The sequence below is a fragment of the Pristiophorus japonicus genome, chromosome 8 (assembly GCF_044704955.1).
Source record: "Pristiophorus japonicus isolate sPriJap1 chromosome 8, sPriJap1.hap1, whole genome shotgun sequence".
Lineage (NCBI taxonomy): Eukaryota > Metazoa > Chordata > Chondrichthyes > Pristiophoridae > Pristiophorus > Pristiophorus japonicus.
Window position 1 is genome coordinate 205,457,287 of NC_091984.1, and position 18,536 is coordinate 205,475,822.

At 45.4% G+C, this 18,536-nt stretch overlaps 1 protein-coding gene across 1 annotated transcript in view; it reads left to right on the forward strand.

Annotated features, from left to right (window-relative positions):
- The window catches only part of morn3 (MORN repeat containing 3), a 60,559-nt gene that overhangs the window by 6,773 nt on the left and 35,250 nt on the right, over window positions 1–18,536 (forward strand). The window contains exon 2 of the mRNA XM_070887818.1: window positions 5,108–5,265. Within this exon, the coding sequence (XP_070743919.1) occupies window positions 5,108–5,265 (158 nt within the window). The remainder of the gene's footprint in view (window positions 1–5,107; window positions 5,266–18,536) is intronic.

Sequence of the window (18,536 nt, forward strand, 5' to 3'; positions counted from 1 at the left end):
CCCCTCGTCTAAATCATTAATGTACAATGTAAACAGCTGGGGCCCCAGCACAGAACCTTGCGGTACCCCACTAGTCACTGCCTGCCATTCTGAAAAGTACCCATTTACTCCTACTCTTTGCTTCCTGTCTGACAACCAGTTCTCAATCCACGTCAGCACACTACCCCCAATCCCATGTGCTTTAACTTTGCACATTAATCTCCTGTGTGGGACCTTGTCGAAAGCCTTCTGAAAGTCCAAATATACCACATCAACTGGTTCTCCTTTGTCCACTTTACTGGAAACATCCTCAAAAAATTCCAGAAGATTTGTCAAGCATGATCTCCCTTTCACAAATCCATGCTGACTTGGACCTATCATGTCACCATTTTCCAAATGCTGCTATGACATCCTTAATAATTGATTCCATCATTTTACCCACTACTGAGGTCAGGCTGACCGGTCTATAATTCCCTGCTTTCTCTCTCCCTCCTTTTTTAAAAAGTGGGGTTACATTGGCTACCCTCCACTCGATAGGAACTGATCCAGAGTCAATGGAATGTTGGAAAATGACTGTCAATGCATCCACTATTTCCAAGGCCACCTCCTTAAGTACTCTGGAATGCAGTCCATCAGGCCCTGGGGATTTATCGGCCTTCAATCCCATCAATTTCCCCAACACAATTTCCCGACTAATAAAGATTTCCCTCAGTTCCTCCTCCTTACTAGACCCTCTGACCCCTTTTATATCCGGAAGGTTGTTTGTGTCCTCCTTAGTGAATACTGAACCAAAGTACTTGTTCAATTGGTCTGCTATTTCTTTGTTCCCCGTTATGACTTCCACTGATTCTGACTGCAGAGGACCTACGTTTGTCTTTACTAACCTTTTTCTCTTTACATACCTATAGAAACTTTTGCAATCTGCCTTAATGTTCCCTGCAAGTTTCTTCTCGTACTCCATTTTCCCTGCCCTAATCAAACCCTTTGTCCTCCTCTGCTGAGTTCTAAATTTCTCCCAGTCCCCAGGTTCGCTGCTATTTCTGGCCAATTTGTATGCCACTTCCTTGGCTTTAATACTATCCCTGATTTCCCTTGATAGCCACGGTTGAGCCACCTTCCCTTTTTTATTTTTACGCCAGACAGGAATGTACAATTGTTGTAATTCATCCATGCGGTCTCTAAATGTCTGCCATTGCCCATCCACAGTCAACCCCTTAAGTATCATTCGCCAATCTATCTTAGCCAATTCACGCCTCATACCTTCAAAGTTACCCTTCTTTAAGTTCTGGACATGGTCTCTGAATTAACTGTTTCATTCTCCATCCTAATGCAGAATTCCACCATATTATGGTCACTCTTCCCCAAGGGGCCTCGCACAATGAGATTGCTAATTAATCCTCTCTCATTATACAACACCCAGTCTAAGATGGCCTCCCCCCTAGTTGGTTCCTCGACATATTGGTCTCGAAAACCATCCCTTATGCACTCCAGGAAATCCTCCTCCACCGTATTGCTTCCAGTTTGGCTAGCCCAATCTATGTGCATATTAAAGTCACCCATTATAACTGCTGCACCTTTATTGCATGCACTCCTAATTTCCTGTTTGATGCCCTCCCCAACATCACTACTACTGGGATGGGGAACCAATGCAAGAAAGCTATAACCAAGTTAGCGAGCAAGCCAGACTTAGTGCGGGTCACAATTTGTACAAGTTAGAGTTTATGGAGAATGGGATGCCAGCAAGGAGGGCATTAACTAGTTGAGTCCAGAGTTGGCAAAGGCATGCATAAGAATTTTGGTAAGGATGGGGTTAAGGTAGGGTGGAGGCAGACAATGTTACAGTGATGGAAGTGAGCAGTCCATGTGTTCGATGGGAAGTAGGGCTTAAAGCTGAGAATTGAAAAGGGCCCCCCCAAGTCCAATTTGACATTGAGCTGAGCTTTCAAACCCATATGCTCTCCATTACAAAGACTGCCTACTTCCATCTCTATAATATCACCAGTCTCCATTCCTGCCTCAGCCCATCTGCTGCTGAAACAATAGCATGCTTTTGCTACCTCAATGCTCTCCTCGCCAGCTTCCCATGTTCCACCCTTATAAACTTAAGCTAATCCAAAATTCTGCTGCCCATATCCTAACTCGCAACGTCCCGTTCACCCATCGCTTCTGTGCTCGCTGACCAACATTGGTTCCAAGTCCATCAATTACATGATTTTAAATTTTTCATTCTTGTGTATAAATCCCTCCATGGCTATGCCCTTTCCTAACTGCAATCACCTCTCGCCCTACAACCTTTTGTGAGTTCTGTGTTCCTAAACTTCTGACCTCTTGTGCATTCCCGATTTCCTTTGACCCACCATTGGCAGCCGTACCTCCAGCTGTCTCGGGCTTAAACTCTGGAATTCTCTTCCTAATCCTCTCCTTTCACATAGTAAAACATCCCAAGGCGCTTCACAGGACCATAACCAGACAAAAATTGTCACTGAGCCAAAGAAGGAAACAATAGATAACCAAAAGCTTGGAGTGTCTTAAAAGAGGCGAGGTGGAGAGGATTAAGAAGGGAGGCTCCCATTCATTTTGAAATGAATCGTATCATCTTGACACAGTGGGGTAGACCTTTGTCTTCAATGACATAAAAATGAGGAGTGTTTTATAAAGGGTAGGTGATCTGCCCTGCCAAACTATTGTCCTGGTGGCGAAGATGAAAATCTACCCAGTGGGTCTGGATGGACTCTCATTGTCTAATCTGGAAGGCAACATTCCATAGACTTCCTTGTCTAGCTTGGGTTGAATACACAGCACACTCCCTCTCCCCAAAATCTGATTTTAAATCTTTGTGAACTCACTAAATTAAAAGTAACACATATAAATCATACCCAGATGTTCCTCATTAAAAAGGTTGAACATCTCAAAACATGACTCTCATTCAGGACTTGTTTCAGACAAGCCATCTGATTGCATAGAGTCAGTCAAGGGGTCAAGAGAATTGGTGGAGATTGAGGTGACTATTGCCTGTGTCCTTGTGAAAGCGGATTCCATGCCCACGGTTGGCAGCATGTAGGTAAAGGTAATGAGAGGATTGAGGTTAAATCGTTGGGGAGAGGGCTACAGGTAATATGTAGAGGAGGGAAGAGAAGTAATTGCTGGCGATACACTGCCTGCATTTAGATAGATGGAAATGGACCAGGCCCATGGAGCTGATGACACAGGAGATTAATTTGAGGATAACAAAATATGACCTCAATGTCTTTGCCCAACAGTGCACTATGGCTACAGTATGTTCTATCTACAGCATGCATTGCAGCAATTTTCCAAGCTTATTTCTACAGCACCTGCCATCCCTGCGAAATCAACTGTTGAGAAAGACAAGTGCTGAAATTTAATGCAAAAATCAATACTTCCAATTTTCCATCCAAGTCATACACAATCCTGACTAGGACACATATTGCCATGCCTTCACCGTTGCTGGATCAAAATCCTACCACCATTATGGGAGCACTGTTGTCACAAGGACTGCAGTGGTTCAAGAAAGGGGCCCATCACCACCTTTCAGTCAACTCGGGATGGGCAATAAATGCAGCATCACCCACAATTTGACAAAAAAAATTAAAACTTGTACTGACTGCTGCAGAGGGGACAACGAGAGTTGTGCACAACAGTCATATAGGCTGTTTCAGTGGTGTGAGGACAGAAGCCATATTGGAGGGATTGGATCAAAGAGTTTTGGGAGAAATGTGCACAAAGCTGGGAAGTGACAATAGGTTCAAGGACCTTGGAGAGTAAAGGGAGGTTGATGAGGCAGTTGTTGGAGAAGATGGATGGATCAATGATGGATTTTGAGAAGAGGGTGATGGCAGTTTTGAAAGGGAGAGGGAGTCTCTGAGGAAAGAGAGCTATTGACAATGTCAGCTAGTATGGGTTGTCTGATCGTGTTGATCCATTAAGGTAAAGAAAATCAAGATTTTTTTTGCAATTGATATTATTCAAATATGACAGATACTCTGTTTATTTTACTATAATACATTCTAATACAAAAGTTATTTCCACAATGTGCTCTCCAGATAATAATTTTGGAAGGTATAATTATATTCCCTTTAATAACCCAACTTTCTATAAAGCTGAATTCCATCACAGAATTGAGTACTGCTGGGGAGGCTCTTTCAGCATCTCTCACTCCTGAGCAGGATACCCAAAAAGGCTTGTCATTTGATGGATGATCCTTTTCTTTATGTTTAAAAAAAACAGTTTTGTGTCTAGTTTGTTTGCAACACTTTGTTACAGATTAAAGCAACTTTTAAGAAAAGAAAGCCAATCATTGACTCGAAGTCTGAAATGTAGAAGCAATTACAACTACTCCACTGATTTACTTCAATTTATATATAGCTATAATTAACTCAATATGCCTATTTGGCGCAGGCACAGCCTAGATTAGCATCTAAACATCAAACTGATCCAGATCCAGGACAGTCCATGAGCAACGTATCAGTAAATTTGCTGGCTATTAAAGAATTTCAACTAAGCCACGGCAGTGTTTTTTTGTTTCTATTTTTCTGTTGCCTTAACCACGTCTGTGTTTTTTCAGATTTACGTCTAACATATTTACTGTTACCATTTTAATTTTATAGCTGAGATGGTGAAGAATTAATGGGTCACTTGGTGTTCCCACAATGGAACTAAGGTGCATATGGAGTTTCAGTGCTATGTGGAATCTCCTAAAAAGTGATAGCTTTGAATAGGATTACAGTGAGGCAGAGTTCTCACCTCTTCTCTACATTGCTGTCACACCAAACCTGGACTTTAAAATCTTGTTGGTACAGTATTAGCTTAAGCTTTGAGTTACATGAGGCCCAATTCCATTTCTTGACTAATGACTTTGTGTCTGTTTTCTGGTGCATTGTGCAGGTCTTTTGATGTCGCTCTAGAGCTGTAAATCAGAAAGATGCACCATCGAGGAACTTGTATGTTTTGGATGCTCATGAGATCTTTTTACATATTTTTACATTTAGCCCAATTTACAACAGCTGAGTATTAAAAATCTCCAATTTGAGCATTACAAAAAAGAAAACACAATTCTAAAGCATTAAAACGTTTCCCATTGCTATGTTATTTGACATTTTAATCTAAACAGGAAAGGGAACACAAAGGTGGAAAACCACTGGAGCCATATACAATGGTGACTGGGAGTATGGAAAAAGAAATGGTTTTGGGACTTACAGTGTACCAGATCCAATCAGTGAAGAATATAAAAAAGTATATTCAGGAGAATGGAAGAATGACAAAAGACATGTGAGTACCGAATGATTTCATGATTTGGCTATTATTTGTTCTGTATGGTAGAAGTAAGACAGTCTCCAGCACTCCATGGTATAGATCATCATTCTGCATAGCATTTTTTGTTTTTGAAGTTTATCTAAGATAACTGACTTCTAAGCAGATCTAGTGCATCTTCTGCATTTTTTTTAATCAGATTTCTCCTTTTCTTCACGGTGTGCTAACTTTCTTGCAGCGTTAAAATTTCATTCAACTGTGAAGATTGTAAGGCTTTGCGGCAGTTACTGTAATGAAGAACTATTTTACACTAAATACTATTTATACCTTTGGAAAACCTTGCATACTATACATACAAAATTTGTATTCTGGGGTTGGAGATACGCTCGCTCAGAAAATTTGAATTTTTTTACAGTTTCTAGACTTTCCACTTTTACTGCTACCGCCCAGATCTCGGCGGTATTCCGGCAGTATACGCTTCTGACTTTTCAATATCACCGGAATACCGCTAAGATCCAAAGCCGCTCGTTTCGGCTTTTTTTTCCCCGACGGTAGCGGTAGTGATCAGGCGGGAGCGGTATTTTTACTCGTGTAAGGCCGGCGTCCTTGGCAACGGCCTTACTGCGCATGGGCGTTTTTTTTCTTCTTTTTCCCACGATTCAGGGGTCAAGGGTCAGCCCACGCATTCGCAGATGAGGAAGGGAGGAGGAGGAGAGAGACTGAGAGAGAAAAGAGAGGCTGTCTGATTGTTCTGTGTGTTCTCATTCATTCGAGGAGAAATCACTCATCTCGGTTTCTGATTCATAAAAAAAGATAAAGGTCACTTATATATAATGGATAGTAGTGAAGATCAATTAATGGTGTACGCCAAGGTAGGAAGGAGGAAGAGGGAAAAACGTTTCACAATGGATGCCCTTGGTCCACAAAGTGGAGGCACGTTGGAACCAATTGACCCGGGGCGGTCGTGGGAAACCCACCCTGCCTGTGTACCAGCGAATATGGGCAGAGATTGCTGAGGCGGTGTCCTCGGTTGCCAAGGTTCGTCGGGGGCCAGTCCAGTGCCGCAAGCGCTGGAACGATCTTGTTTCGGCCGCGAGAGTAAGTAATAGCTTTAATAACTTTAATCATGCACTGACTCATTACTTAAAATGTAAATCTGCCACATTGTGATGTTAATCTTGGTAAGCTTTGTGTCACACATTATTTACTATCAACGATGTTATATTGTGTTCATCATGCAACACTTGCATGCTAACGCTGCATTAATGGGACATTGTTGAAAGGTATTTGGGGTAGGTAGTTGTGGATGTAGTATCTGTGTGCTGCGTATTAGTACCTGGGCAATTATCTTATACCATGCTATTGTCATCTTTGCAGTAAAAAATGACTTTCAATCGCGGTGAGCGTCGGCGCACCGGAGGAGGGCAGCAGAGCTTGAAGAGCTCACTGACCTAGAGGAGCGGGCGGCAACCCTCACAGGGGCGCATGATCGCTCAACCACCCGTGGGGGTGCTGATCCGGTGTTGGCGCTACGTAAGTCACGCATAATCCCCGGGCCGTGCAGCGTCATGTAATTGAGAGTCATGTGAACATAATGTACAAATGATGCTAAGTGATGTAATGCAATGCTGGGACCATGAAATCTTATCATAATGCCATGCAGTCTCTGTAAATTCTGTTCATGTTCATTGCATGTAGCATCTCTCAGTGATAGATAATGCAATAGTGTTGCTGCTCTGCATATGCCTGCGCAATGTAAGCGTAAAAATGTCACCCTGACCCTCCCTCCCTTTCCCTTCTGCTTATCTATCATATTATGTTTTTTAGCTGCCCAGGCGCATGAACATGTTGAGCTCCCTGGAGCACCAACCCTTGTACAGCTGGTCTTGACCAGAGAGGACACCGAGGAGGATGATGACAATGAGGACACCATCCGACTTTCTGACCCCCCCTCAAGATGTCATGTGGCAAACATGTCCCGTTGAATGTTACAGAGGAGGCGGGGACTGAAGGATCCATTATACCTGCAACCTCCTCAGCCGAATCCATATTTTATGGATTCTATGGATTCGGCTCCAAGGAAGTAGCAGGATGAAGCAGTATGCAGAAGGGCATAACGAGTGTTACAGCCCCTGTGCCGAATCCGCGGAGACTGATTCGACGGGAGAGGCGTACTCGAAGACAGGCAGGTGTCTAGGGCGAACATCGACATTGGTCGAGAGCCCCTCCAGGCTATTGGTGGCCTAGCCGGAAACATTGCCACGCATTCAGCACACCAATTGGAGGACATGGCGCCGCTGATTGTGGTGATGCGGCGAACTGCAGATTCCGTTGATGCCATGAGGCAGATGCTGGAATCGGTCTATGGCACTGAACCCCAAGGTGTCATACCACCAATGCCGACAGCACTTGGGAGTCAGGAACATAGTAATACTTCTGATTCGGAAGACGGCTCTTCACACCCTTCTTCTTCTCCAGATTCCGCACACATGGCGCTGCCACCGTCACCACAACTACAGTTGCAGCGCGCAAGGTGCCCTGCTGCACAATGCACTGGTCCCAACTCTGGCAGGAGCAGGGGTAATGGCAAAAAACAATTGGGGGGGGGGGTGGGCACAGGTAGATTTTTTTTTGGGGTGGAGAGGGGTGTTTATTGAAAAATTGTTGACTGTTAGGGGGCGGGGTGTGTTGGTGTTTTTTTAATGAAAAGTTGTTGACTGTTGGATTGTTGATTGTTGCTTTGTTTACATTTTGTTGCACAGTTACTTAAAAAATTATTATTTATTAATTCATTTCAAAAGATTCATTTTTCAATATGTATAAAATATTTTATTTAACTTAACAATTATTGTGCAGTGTCTCACTCACTTTCACAAAATGAGGGGTTAACAATCAGTTGCAAACAATGGCCAGGCAAGGTTAAAACTTAACTCTCACCGTTCATGCAAAGCGTTCATTTATGAGCTGCTGACGTAACAGTTTTGCATAACTACCTCGGGGCTTCTCCTGTGGTGTAGGGGTGCATGGGGTGTCATGGGTTCATCGTAAGACTCCTCCTCATCCTCCTCGACCTCCTCTTCCTCCCCTTCTACTTCTTCGTCTGCCTCGTCCCCTCTATCCTGAGGTGGTCCTACAGTCCCTTGTGGCAATTCCTGTCCCCTGATTGGTAAGTTGTGCAACATGCAACACACCACAATGAACTCTGCGACTTGCTCAGGGTGGTATTTTAGGCAGCCTCCAGAGTGATCCAGGCATCTGAAGCGCTGCTTCAGCACTCCAATTGTCTTTTTGACTACATTGCGTGTGGCTGTTGTTGTATCGATACTCGGCATCTCTCTGGGCTTACAGAGAGGGGTGAAGAGCCAGGTGGCGAGGCCATATCCTTTGTCACCAAGCACCCAGCATTGACCTTGTGGCTGACTCTTAAAGAGGTCGGAGACAGTGCTCTCCGCAAGATGTGTGCATCATGAATGCTCCCTGGAAAATTGGCATTTACTGCCATGATTATTTGCTTGTCGTCGACAACGAGCTGCACATTCAGGGAATGGAATCCCTTTCAGGTCCGAAACACCTTTGCAGGTGTTCACAGGGCGATGTGCGCACAATCTATTGTACCCTGGACCTTAGGGAAGTTTGCTATTCTCGAAAAACCCAAAGCCCTCTCACTCTGTGCCTCCCTGGTCATTGGGAAGTTTATATTAAGTCAAACCTTCGTGTGTAAAGCGCTGCTGTCACCTGGCGCTTGCAGCAATGTGTGGTGTGCTGAGAGATGCAGCAAATGTCGCCAGCTGATGCTTGAAAGGAGCCCGATGAAATTGCCGCAGTCACCTTAACCTTAACGGGCAGTGCTGTCCTGATGGTGCTGGTAGGCTGCAGGTCTCCCTTAATGAGCTGGCATATCTCAATGATGACTTCCTTTCGGAAGCGCAGCCTTCTAACGCACGCTGTATCGGACAGGTCCAGGTATGACCGCTTATCCCTGTAAATACATTGGGGGTAATGTCTCCCCCTCCTCAGCAGTCTGCCACCTCTTTGGGCACATAATGCTCTTTAATGAACCTTCCAGCTCTATTCCGCAGCATGCAATTAGTCAGCAATATTGGCAGAGAAATTGCAGGCCCCATTCCTTTAAAAGTCCAGTAAACTGTCATATAAAGTATTAAATTTTCCTCAAACAGCCAAAAACTTAATCCAGATAGACTACAATACCCTCAGATTATGAGCATTGATTTCAAACACCTTTAAAATCCACTCACAAATGACTTTAATGCTCCCATCAACTTGAAGCAGCCTTTTCTTCAAGTTCATTCGTTTTAAAACATGGCATCCATACTACTGGGTTAAGGTCAGGTGAGTGCAGCTATTTCAGGGCGGTATTTTAGTCCGGCGGTAATTTGGGCAATATTTGGGTGAATTGCCGAATTTAGCGCCCAGCGGTAATTTGGGCAGTGCACGTTGAAGTGCTGGGAAAATCAGCAAAAACAAATGGGCAGGCGGTACCGTTTACCGCCGGCGGTAATAGACTGCCGAATTTACCGCCGGCGATATATTGGCCGTAACTGGCTGTTAGTTTGCAGTTTATGCATGAAATGGGCGGTAATGGCTTCCTTAACGGTAATATGGGCGGATTGTTGCCGAAAGCCTAGCCCAAATTGGTACATTTTGGAGTGGACTTTTTCATGCATGTCTACTAATTTGGTCTCAAATGAATCATCGAACAGGTGCTCACGTCCAATTCCGTCCCCAGTTTATTTAATCTGAGACTTTGTAGGTACAGGTGCAGCGTTCAAAATCTGGAGTTCCAGAATGTTCCGGACTCCGGACCGATCGGTGACAGGGTTGTCCATAATCCGTTAAATGTTCCGGAATCCGGACCTGCCAATCTCGGGGTCCCGCTGCTGCCTGACCTCGGGCCTCGCCTGACTGTGCCCTGCCTCGCCGCACTCGTTGCTGCTACCCTTACCTCAGGGCCTCCTCGCCGGCCTGCCTGAACACCTCCTCCACGACGGGGTCCACCTGAATAGCTCCACTATGCATGACTTGAACTTAAATGTTGGAGGTATGATTAAGACGTTTGCAGATGACACTAAAATAGGCTGTGTGGTTGATAATGAATAAGAAAGCTGCAGACTGCAGGAAGATATCAATGTGCTGGTCAGGTGGGCAGAACAGCGGCAAATGAAATTTAATCCAGGTAAGTGTGAGGTGATGCATTTGGGGAGGTCTAACAAGGCAAAGGAAGAAATATTAAATGGTACGACACTGAAAAGTGTAGTGGAACAAAGCGACCTTGGAGTGCAGGTCCACAGATCCCTGAAGGTAGCAGGCCAGGTAGATAAGGTGGTTAAGAAGGCATATGGAATACTTGCCTTTATGTCGAGGCATGGAATACAAAAGCAAGGAGGTTATGCTTGAACTGTATCAAACACTGGTTAGGCCGCAGCTGGAGTACTGTGTGCAATTCTGGTCACCACATTACAGGAAAGATGTGATCGCACTGGAAAGGGTGCAGAGGAGATTTACAAGAATGTTGCCTGAACTGGAGAATATTGGCTATGAGGAAAGATTGGAGATGCTGGGTCTGTTTTTTTTTGGAACAGAGGAGGCTAAGGGGAGACCTGATTGAGGTGTATAAAATAATGAGTGGCCTGGATAGAGTGGATAGGAAGGACCTGTTTCCCTTGGCAGAGGGGTCAACAGTCAGGGGACCTAGATTTAAAGTAATTGGGGTTGGTTTAGAGGAGCTATGAGGGGAAATGTACTTACCCAGAGGGTGATGGGGGTCTGGAACTCACTGCCTGAAAGTGTGGTAGAGGCAGAAACCCTCACCACATTTAAAAGATACTTGGATGTGCACTAAAAGTGCCATAACCTACAGGGCTACGGACGAAGAACTGGAAAGTGGGATTAGGCTGGATAGCTCTAGGTTGGCCGACGCGGACACGATGGGCCAGAATGGCCTCCTTCCGTGTTGTAAATTTTTGATTCTATTCTATGATTTTCTAAATAATTGATTTTAAAAAAAATCTGTAACTTGGAATGTTCTTGAAAACTGAATACAGCAGCTGAGAGTGTCTATAACTCAAACAATTTTTTGCAAGTGTTCAAGTTCAGCATAGTAAAAAAATTTAAAGTTCAGAATGCTATGATTCCACTCGTGCCAATATTGATCTGCTTAATTAGTTCATTGATGTAGATGGGGGAAACCATTGGCTGTACTGCTTCTAAGGTCCCTAATTCAGCATAATGCTTGCTGTTGTATATTCAAATTACATTTCCAGGAAATTTTGGAATAAGTTTGCAAAGGTAAAATTGGGTTGAGAATCAGCCTAATTAATCGCATACATCGCCATTCTAGGAAATTCCGGGCCAATAAATCAGACACAACTGCAAACAAATCCACCTTGTATTTTTCTTTAAACTTCCATTATTGTCTATATTTTATTTATCTATAGATCAGTTCAAAGACAACAAATAACACACGCACAGTATATGATAGAAACTTTGCCCATGCACCAACACACTGCGTGGGGGGGGAGGGCGGGACATTTTCCAAAAACTTAAAAATAGTATTAAAAATTAGCTCTTCACCAAAGTAACTGTCATAGGGCCTTATAAGCTTCATCACAAGGCAGTTGCCTACCTTCACATAACTTTGTGGTATTTGCAATCCTGTGTTCTTGGTACCAGGATCTGATGTACTTTGTAAGCCAGAAGAGAAGAGGTGGTACATTCATGTTCACATCTTTTCAGGTATCTGCCTATACCATGGACAGAGGCTCTCGAAAACCATTTGGGTCCAAATTGAAGTACTCAAGATACGTACATGGTAACCACCAAAACAGAAATACAACACAAATGGGTCAATCCACTACTCATTTACAGATGTAAGGATCCAGAAGTACACAGAACTAACTGACTACAAATACTGCTAGATCTTTTCCAACTTCACCAAGTATTTTGTGGCACTGTGTGTGATGTATTTGCAACCATGCTCTGTACCATGTAATTACATGTAATAGCCTTCAGATGGTAAAAGCCCGGGAGGCACACATTACTGCACCTTGTGCTGCCTCACTACATAAAGCAAGCTCCCACTGCAGTGCTCACTTTTGGAATTTACATTAAACCTAAAGGTCACAAGGTGATCAGCTCCAGCATGGGGCACGTGTGATTTATTATAGTGATAAGCATACGTATCAACTGGCGACGAGATGGGATACTAACACAAAGTTATGGCCACCGTTGACTACATCGAGCTATATTGCGTTGGGGAAGACAGGGATGACTTCATTGACTGGCTGGATCAATGCTTTGTCGCGAAAGCATTAGAGGGAGCCGCGAATACCAGCAAATGCAGGGCCGTCGTCCTCATTGTCTGTGGATCACGGACATATGCATTGATCAAGGACCTACTGACCCCGACGAAACCTGTTGAGAAAAGTTATGAAGAACTGTGCGAGCTAGTTCGAAATCACCGAAAGCCGAAACGCAGTGCGCTCATGGCGAGGTACCGTTTCTATACCCACCGGCGCGAAGTGGGCCAAGACATGGCAGCATTCATGTCTTGCTGGGCCATGCAAATTCAGGACAGTTCTTGAAGAAATGTTAAGAGACTACTTTGTTTTGGGAATCGGGCACGATGGTATTTTCTGCAAATTGCTATCGGAGGAAGACTTGGACCTAGCCAAAGCCACCCTGATTGCTCAGGCATACATGGCCAGAGAGGAAGAAACAAAGCTACTCTACTCACAACTTCGGAATCACCCAGGGCCAAACACTGTGAATAAGCTAAATTCGTCGGCAGACAGGAGAAGTACCCCCGTCTGGGCTAATGCGACCTCTGCTCGACCTGAGATGACTCACTCACCACAATAATGGACTAATGCAAAGAGATCAGTACCTGTGAATGCAAGTCCATCAGCAAGCTGTTGGCGCTGTGGAGGGGCTCATCGCGCAAACCAGTGCAGGTTCAAACAATATGTCTGCAAGAATTGCTCAATGATGGGGCACCTCCAACAAATGTGTAAATGTGCTACAACTCGATATGTAGCGGAAGCTGGGAGGTCAAGCGTAGAACCTGAGGATCGCGCAGAGATGACCGAGGAGGAAGAGGTACATGGGGGTGTGCTAAGTATGTAAACCGGTAAATACCATGTCTAACCACCAGAGGGCTTATCCCCTGGAGTCCCAAGGGATCCCACAACCCCTTGGGAGCACCTGTATATAAGGAGACCTCACAGGCTGGAGAGGCACTCTGAGATCCGTAATAAAGGACTACGGTCACACCTTACTTTGAGCTTGCAGTATCTAGTCTGACTCTTGATTCAAGACATAACAGGATGCACGTGCATGAAGTGCACACCTTTACCAACAAGAGTCCCCCGATTATGATGAACGTTAAACTGAACAGCATACCAGTACCGATGGAACTGGACACGAGTGCGAGCCAATCGATCATGAGCCAGAAGGCCTTCAAGAAGCTATGAGCAAACAAGGCACACAGGCCCAAGCTGAGCCTGATTGATGCGAAGTTGCGCACCTACACCAAAGAGATTATCCTGGTCCTCGGAAGTGCAATGGTTCAGGTGCTGTATGATGGTTCTGCGCATAAATTGCCACTATGGATTGTTCCCGGTAACAGGCCCACGCTGCTTGGCAGAAGCTGGCTACGGAATTTTGACTGGAAATGGGGCGATGTAAAAGCATTATCGTTGGTGGAGAAAGCCACGTGTGCGCAGGTCTTAGACAAGTTTCCGTCACTGTTCAAACCTGGCATCGGCAGTTTCACAGGGGCCAAGATGACAATTCACCTCAGCCCAGACGCAAGACCCATTCACCACAAGGCCAGAGCGGTCCCTTACATGATGGCGGGAGAAAGTAGAAGTCGAGCTAGATCGGCTTCAGCACGAAGGCATTATATCGCCAGTGGAATTTAATGACTGGGCCAGTCCCATTGTCCCCGTTCTTAAAAGTGATGGAACAAATAGAATCTGTGGAGATTATAAAGTAACCATTAACCGAGTATCGTTACAGGACCCAAGGCGGAGGATTTGTTCGCAACTCTGTCGGGCGGAAAGCTGTTTTCGAAATTGGACCTCACCTCGGCGTACATGACCCAGGAGCTGGTGGAATCGTCCAAGAAGCTGATGTGCATCAACACAAACAAGGGGCTGTTCGTATACAACCGGTGCCCCTTCAGGATCCGTTCAATGGCTGCGATCTTCCAACGAAACATGGAGAGCCTGCTGAAATCTGTCCCGGGAATGGTCGTCTTCCAAGACGGCATCTTGATCACCGGACACGACACCGATGAACACCTCCATAACCTGGAAGAGATGCTACACCGACTAAATCAAGTAGGTCTAAGATTGAAATGAACCAAATGTGTTTTCTTGGCACCAGAGGTGGAGTTCCTGGGAAGGAGAATCGCAGCAGATGGCATCAGACCCTCAGACTCCAAGAAGGAGGCGATCCAGAAGGCCCCAAGACCATGCAACATGATGGAGCTGCGCTCGTTCCTAGGACTACTGAATTACTTTGGTAACTTTCTGCCTGGGCTGAGCACTTTGCTTGAACCATTACATGTACTGCTCCATAAGGGTGATGACTGGGTTTGGGGTAAAAATCAAGAAACTGCCTTCAAGAAGGCCAGAAACTTATTGTGCTCAAACAAACTACTGGCGCTGTATGATCCCTGTAGGCACCTTGTTTTAGCGTGCAATTGAGTCATCCTACGGGATCGGCTGTGTGCTTCAGCAAGCGAATGTGTCGGGTAAGCTCCAACCTGTAGCGTATGCGTCCCGCAGCCTTTCCAAGGTTGAAAGGGTTACAGCATGATCGAAAAGAAGGCCCTAGCTTATGTGTACGTGGTAAAAAAGATGCACCAGTACCCATTTGGCCAGCGGTTCGAACTTGAAACCGACCACGAGCTACTCACGTCGTTATTCTCAGAGAGCAAAGGTATTAATACCAACGCCTCAGCTCGCATTCAGAGGTGGGCATTAACACTGTCCGCTTACGACTACACGATCCGCCACAGACCAGGCACTGATAACTGCGCAGATGCGCTCAGCTGGCTCCTGCTCGCCACCAGTGAGGGTGAAGCGGAGCAGCCCGCGGAACTGGCCATGGCCATGGAAGCCTTTGAGGGTGAAGGGTCACCGTCACGGCGTGCCAGATAAGAATCTGAACCAGCCAAGACCCACTGCTGTCCCGGGTGAAAAACTGTTTATTAAGTGGAAACTAGGCAACCACGTATGGAGAGATGCATGGCGATTTTAAGCCATTTCACCGGCGCAAGGATGAGTTATCTGTCCAGGCCAATTACATTTTGTGGGGAGATCACGTAGTCCTGCCCAAGAAGGGCAGAGATTTATTTGTCAAGGATCTCCATGGCACACACCCCGACATCGTAATGATAAAAGCCATTGCGAGATCGCACATGTGGTGGCCCGGCATCGACGCAGACTTAGAGTCGTGCGTACGCTGGTGCAACACGTGTGCGCAACTCAGCAATGCTCCCAGGGAAGCCCCCCTGAGCCTATGGTCCTGGCCTTCCAAACCCTGGTCCCGCATCCATGTAGCCTACATGGGTTCCTTTCTAGGAAAAATATTCCTAGTTGTAATTGATGCTTATTCTAAATGGATCGAATGTGTTATAATGTCGTCTAGTACATCCACTGCCACAATAGAGAGCCTTCGGACAATGATCACCACCCATGGCCTGCCCGATGTCTTTGTTAGTAACAATGGACCATGCTTTACGAGTTTCGCGAATTTATGTGCTGTAACGGCATAAAGCATGTCAGGTCGGCCCCAATCAAACCAGCCTCCAATGGCCAAGCTGAACGGGCAGTACACATCATAAAGCAGGGCATGCAACGAGTGACGGAAGGCCCCTTGCAGACCCGTCTATCTCGCATGCTGCTTGCATATGGAATGAGGCCCCACTCACTCACAGGGGTTCCGCCCGCCGAACTCCTTATGAAGAGGACCCTCAAAACAAAGTTGTCCCTCGTGCACCCAGTTTTAAGTGAGATTGTCAAAAACCGGCGACTTAAGCAATGTACATATCATGACTGCAACTCTGTAACGCGTTGTATCAATGTTGATGACCCTGTTTTCGTGCTGAACTTTGGTACAGGCCCCAAGTGGCTCGCAGGCACTGTCGTAGCTAAAGAGGGGAGTAGGGTATTCGTGGTAAGACTCATTAGGCTAAATCTGCAAGAAGCACATTGATCAAAACAAATTGAGATTCACCGATGATCCAGAACCGCTGGATGACTACAGTAACATCGACTTCCAACCACAAGCAACAGGACCAGCGGTTCACCAAAAGACAGAACCTGTCGCACCAGACAGTCCGACCAGAGCCGCAGCACCGCAAGTCAGGCCGCCCACATCCAGCGTCCAACTCAGATACTCAACCAGAGTGCGCAGACCCCCCCGGTCAGGCTTGACCTGTAAATCGCATCTAAGACTTGGGGGGGAGGGGGGGTGGGGGGTGAAGTGTTGCGCTGTATTTGCAGTCATGCTTTGTACCATGTAATTCCATGTAATAGCCAACAGATAGGGAAAGCCCGGGAGGCACACATTACTGCACCTCGTGCTGCCTCCCTTTATAAAGCAGGCTTCCCCTGCAGTGCTCACTTTTGGAGTTTACATTAAACCTAAAGGTCACAAGGTGATCAGCTCCAGCGGTAAGAGAAGGGATAACCAGCCATGGATAACCAAGGAAATAAAGGAGAGTATCAAATTAAAAACCAATGCATATAAGGTGGCCAAGGTTAGTGGGAAACTAGAAGATTGGGAAAATTTTAAACGACGGCAAAGAATGACTTAAGAAAGCAATAAAGAAAGGAAAGATAGATTACGAAAGTAAACTTGCGCAAAACATAAAAACAGATAGTAAAAGCTTTTACCGATATATAAAACGGAAAAGAGTGACGAAAGTAAATGTTGGTCCCTTAGAAGATGAGAAGGGGGATTTAATAATGGGAAATGTGGAAATGGCTTCGGTCTTCACAGTGGAAGACACAAAAACAATGCCAAAAATTGCTGGTCATGGGAATGTGGGAAGGGAGGACCTTGAGATAATCACTATCACTAGGGGGGTAGTGCTGGATAGGCTAAATGCGACTCAAGGTAGACAAGTCCCCTGGTCCGGATGAAATGCATCCCAGAGTATTAAAAGAGATAGTGGAAGTTATAGCAGATGCATTCGTTATACTCTACCAAAATTCTCTGGACTCTGGGGAGGTACCAGCGGATTGGAAAGCAGCTAATGTAACGCCTCTGTTTAAAAAAGGGGGCAGACAAAATGCAGGTAACTATAGGCCGGTTAGTTTAACATCTGTAGTGGGGAAAATGCTTGAAGCTATCATTAAGAAATAGCGGGACATCTAGATAGGAATAGTGCAATCAAGCAGACGCAACATGGATTCATGAAGGGGAAATCATGTTTAACTAATTTACTGGAATTCTTTGAGGATATAACGAGCATGGTGGATAGAGGTGTACCGATGGATGTGGTGTATTTAGATTTCCAAAAGGCATTCGATTAGGTGCAGAAGATAAAGGTACGCGGAGTCAGAGGAAATGTATTAGCATGGATAGAGAATTGGCTGGCTAACAGAAAGCAGAGAGTCGGGATAAATGGGTCCTTTTCGGGTTGGAAATCGGTAGTTAGTGGTGTGCCACAGGGATCGGTGCTGGGGCCACAACTGTTTACAATATACATAGATGACCTGGAAGAGGGGACAGAGTGTAGTGTAACAAAATTTGCAGATGACACAGAGATTAGTGGGAAAGTGGGTTGTGTCGAGGACACAGAGAGGCTGCAAAGAGATTTAGATAGGTTAATCGAATGGGCTAAGATTTGGCAGATGGAATACAATGTCGGAAAATGTGAGGTCATCCACCTTGGGAAAAAAAACATTAAAAGGGAATATTATTTGAATGGGGAGAAATTACAACATGCTGCAGTGCAGACGGACCTGGGGGTCCTTGTGCACGAATCCCAAAAAGTTAGTTTGCAGGTGCAGCAGGTTATCAGGAAGGCGAATGAAATGTTGGCCTTCATTGCGAGAGGGATGGAGTACAAAAGCAGGGAGGTCCTGCTGCAACTGTACAGGGTATTAGTGAGGCCGCACCTGGAGTACTGCGTGCAGTTTTGGTCACCTTACTTAAGGAAGGATATACTAGCTTTGGAGGGGGTACAGAGACGATTCACTAGGCTGATTCCGGAGATGAGAGGGTTACCTTATGATGATAGATTGAGCAGACTG